The sequence below is a fragment of the Buceros rhinoceros genome, unplaced genomic scaffold (assembly GCF_000710305.1).
Source record: "Buceros rhinoceros silvestris isolate BGI_N320 unplaced genomic scaffold, ASM71030v1 scaffold19724, whole genome shotgun sequence".
NCBI classification, from domain to species: domain Eukaryota; kingdom Metazoa; phylum Chordata; class Aves; order Bucerotiformes; family Bucerotidae; genus Buceros; species Buceros rhinoceros.
The window spans coordinates 6,735-9,730 of NW_010406712.1; the positions used below are offsets into that span (position 1 = coordinate 6,735).

A 2,996-nucleotide genomic window follows, 5' to 3' on the forward strand; every position below is an offset into this window, starting at 1 on the left:
TCTGTCATTCCTTCCCCCTCGCTGGGCGTCGCTGGTGTGCAGAACGCTCTCACCCATCCGTCCTGGGAGGGGCTGAGGGCCCCGAGCTGACGGTCATTCAGCGGGTTTTCCAGCCTGAGCTCTGACACGCTGCATTCCAGCAGCTCCAGGAGTTCCCGGGGGGTGTTCAGCCGCCGTATGGTATTTCTCTCTTTTGTTTTCTCCTCTGCAGCTTATTCCTACCCCATCGCAACGCTGTCCAGAACCATGAACCCCTACACAAACAGCATTCTGGAATACGTATCCTTTACGTACCGAGTGCTGGAACAAGCCTTGGGGGCTGTTGGGGGCTTCCAAAACCAGTTGGAGCTATTTCAGGCGCTGCGACCCGGGCAGCGCTGAACCGACAAACCATGGGGGTCTCCAGGACAGTGGGGGGCAGGTCTTCACGCTGCTCCACCACCACCATCCACTGCTGGATTCCAGTTCCTCGAGGCACTAACACCCCGTGACTCCAGCGGGAGCTGCCGGAATTTGGCTTTTCCGGGGATTTTGGTGGCTGGAAGGCAAAGCTGAGCTGCTTGGGCACCCGTGCCCTGCTGCTGCCGGAGCACTGGGCTGCTTCAGGGGCGCACTGGTCAAATCCTCCGGCTTCCTCTCGGATTGGCTTTGCTCCGGAGGACGGGAAGAGGATTATTAGCTGGGATTAGGCTGGCAATTTCCCGAGTCCTTACTAGGGATGGAGTGGACGCTTGTGGCGGGGGCTGCGCTCCGGCAGGGACTGGGCTGGGTCCTTCCAGCACTGGGGCAAGTCCCAGCTCCTGAGAAACCAGTTTTAAACCCCCAGCGCAGAGAAGGTGTTTCTGCCCAATACCCACAAATCGGGCAGGGAGGGTCGTGGTCTCCAATCCCATTTGTTTGTCTCCTTGTTTCTAGAAGGTATTAACAGTCACCTTAAGGTTGCAAATGCCTCCTTAGCTCTTCTCCTGACCAGAAAAACGCCCACGGGAAGATCATCATCGTGTACGACAACGACGAGAGGTTGGCCAGCCAGGCCGCCACCACCATGTGCGAGAGGGGCTTCGAGAACCTGTTCATGTTGTCTGGAGGTCAGTGGGGATGGGCAGGACTCGCCCGAGGCCGCGGGTGGGCGAGTCGAGAGCAGATTGTTTGGAGATGGGAACGAGCTGGACGTTCAGCTCTGCCGGGCGTTTCCTTTGTGCCTGGTCCCCTCTCCGCTGGGGGTCACCGCTCCCGTGTCATCCGCGTGTCCGCAGGCCTGAAGGTCCTGGCGCAGAAGGTCCCCGAAGGTCTCGTCACCGGCTCGCTCCCCGCGTCCTGCCCGGTGGCAGCTCCCACTGCATCTGCCCGGAAAAAGACCTCTCCCAAAGGACCCCCCACGCGTGCCGAGAACAAGTGGAGGTTTTCTGCAGACGACCTACAGAAGATAAAGTACTACCTGGAGGAGGAGCACCTGCCGTCGGACACTGCCAGTAAGAGCCTAGGACAAACACCCTCGAGCCTGTCCCCTGCTTTGCCACCTTCTCTCCATGAAACTGCTGCGAGAGGGAGGGGGTCTGGCCAGACTAGTCAGTCTGAGAAGGTCACCAAGGCCTGTGCTGTGATGAGCCCAGAGGACTCAGCCCTGGTGGTACAACCCTGGGCTTTCTGAGGGCGGGCAGGTACCGTTCTGCCCGTTCTGTTCAACTCCCTGGAGGTTTTACTGCTGCTCAGGAGGTTCTTCAAACTCCTGGGCCTAGATAGGCCACCCAGACCCCCACCCCGAGTTATCCACGGGGCTACGAGGAGAGCCAGCGACGGGCAGCGGCTGGTCTGCGTGTCCTTGCACTCTGCACACGCGCCGTTTCTGATCTTTGGGTGGGTTTCTTCCCCAGGCCGGCTCAGCCGTGGTTCTTCAGGCCGCGACTCCACAGTGACAACCGCGAGGAGCGTCTCCAGTCTCCCCAGAACCGCTGGCACCACGGGATCCCTCAGCGCCCGCTCGCTCAGCAGGAGCAGCCTCCAGCACAGGCCCTGGAAATAAGCAGCGGTGTCTTCATCCACGGAAGAAGGGAACGTCCGGGTTCTGGGAGCCCTGAGCAGCGCAGCCCAGTTTGTCGTTTTGGGGGTCGGTGGTGTGGGAGCGGCAGCTCGGCTGAGGCCGGAGCTGCGGGAGCGGTTGACCTAAGGATTTGCCTTGGCCAGGCTGGCGTTGAGGGGCAGAGCTGATGCCGCTGGTTTTTAGGGGAGGGAGGAAACTGGTGGTAAAGCCCATCACCAGCAGGAACGGTTCTGCCCAGCTCGTAGTTCAGAACTCGTGGCTGTGCCCGACGCTCCGCCGGGGCAGTGCCCAGAGCCGCAGATGGTGCCAACCGTGGGGAGGGGAAGGGGCCAGAGCTCACCTGCGAGCAAAGTCCTCGGCCTTTTGTAGCTGAGTTCAGCAACTTGCCAAAAGGTCGGAGGGAGGATTCCCAAGGGGGTGTTGGTGTCATTTTTTAATAATTTATGTTAGTGACCAGAAGTATTTGTAATAAAGATGGTTTGGGTTCGCCGCCCAGCATGGCGCTGTGACCCCGCGGTCGTGTTTACTCCTGGGCAGCCCGTGGAACCACCCTGTGGTTGTGAAGGAATTAACTGTGTTTTCCTCTCCTCTCCTTGGTTGTCCAGAAGCTTTGGCTCCTCACTGGGCTTTTTCCGCTGCTCTGGGGAGACCCCCCTGCAGGGCTGGGGCCAGCTCGGGGCTCCTCAGCCCAGCAGAGACAGGGAGCTGCTGCAGCGGGGCCACAGGAGCCCCAGCACTGACCCCAGGGTGGAACCCTCTGCTGGGAGGAGAGGGCAGAGAGCTGGGGGGGCTCAGCCTGCAGCAGAGGAGGCTGCGGGGAGCCCTGAGTGCAGCCTGTCAGTGCTGCAAGGGGCTGTGCGAGAGCTGGGGAGGGGCTGTTGAGCAGGGGCTGTGGGGACAGGACAAGGGCTGAGGGGTTCCACTGCCAGAGGGAGAGTCAGAGCAGAGAGAAGGG

At 60.7% G+C, this 2,996-nt stretch overlaps 1 protein-coding gene across 1 annotated transcript in view; it reads left to right on the forward strand.

The window, feature by feature from the left end:
• The window catches only part of CEP41 (centrosomal protein 41kDa), a gene marked incomplete at its 5' end in the record, with an annotated part of 8,025 nt that extends 6,002 nt beyond the window's left edge, over positions 1–2,023 (forward strand). Inside the window, 4 exons of the mRNA XM_010134232.1 lie at positions 212–279; positions 974–1,088; positions 1,257–1,472; positions 1,875–2,023. Coding sequence (XP_010132534.1) covers positions 212–279; positions 974–1,088; positions 1,257–1,472; positions 1,875–2,023 — 548 coding nt within the window. The remainder of the gene's footprint in view (positions 1–211; positions 280–973; positions 1,089–1,256; positions 1,473–1,874) is intronic.
• Between the last annotated feature and the right edge of the window lie 973 nt (positions 2,024–2,996).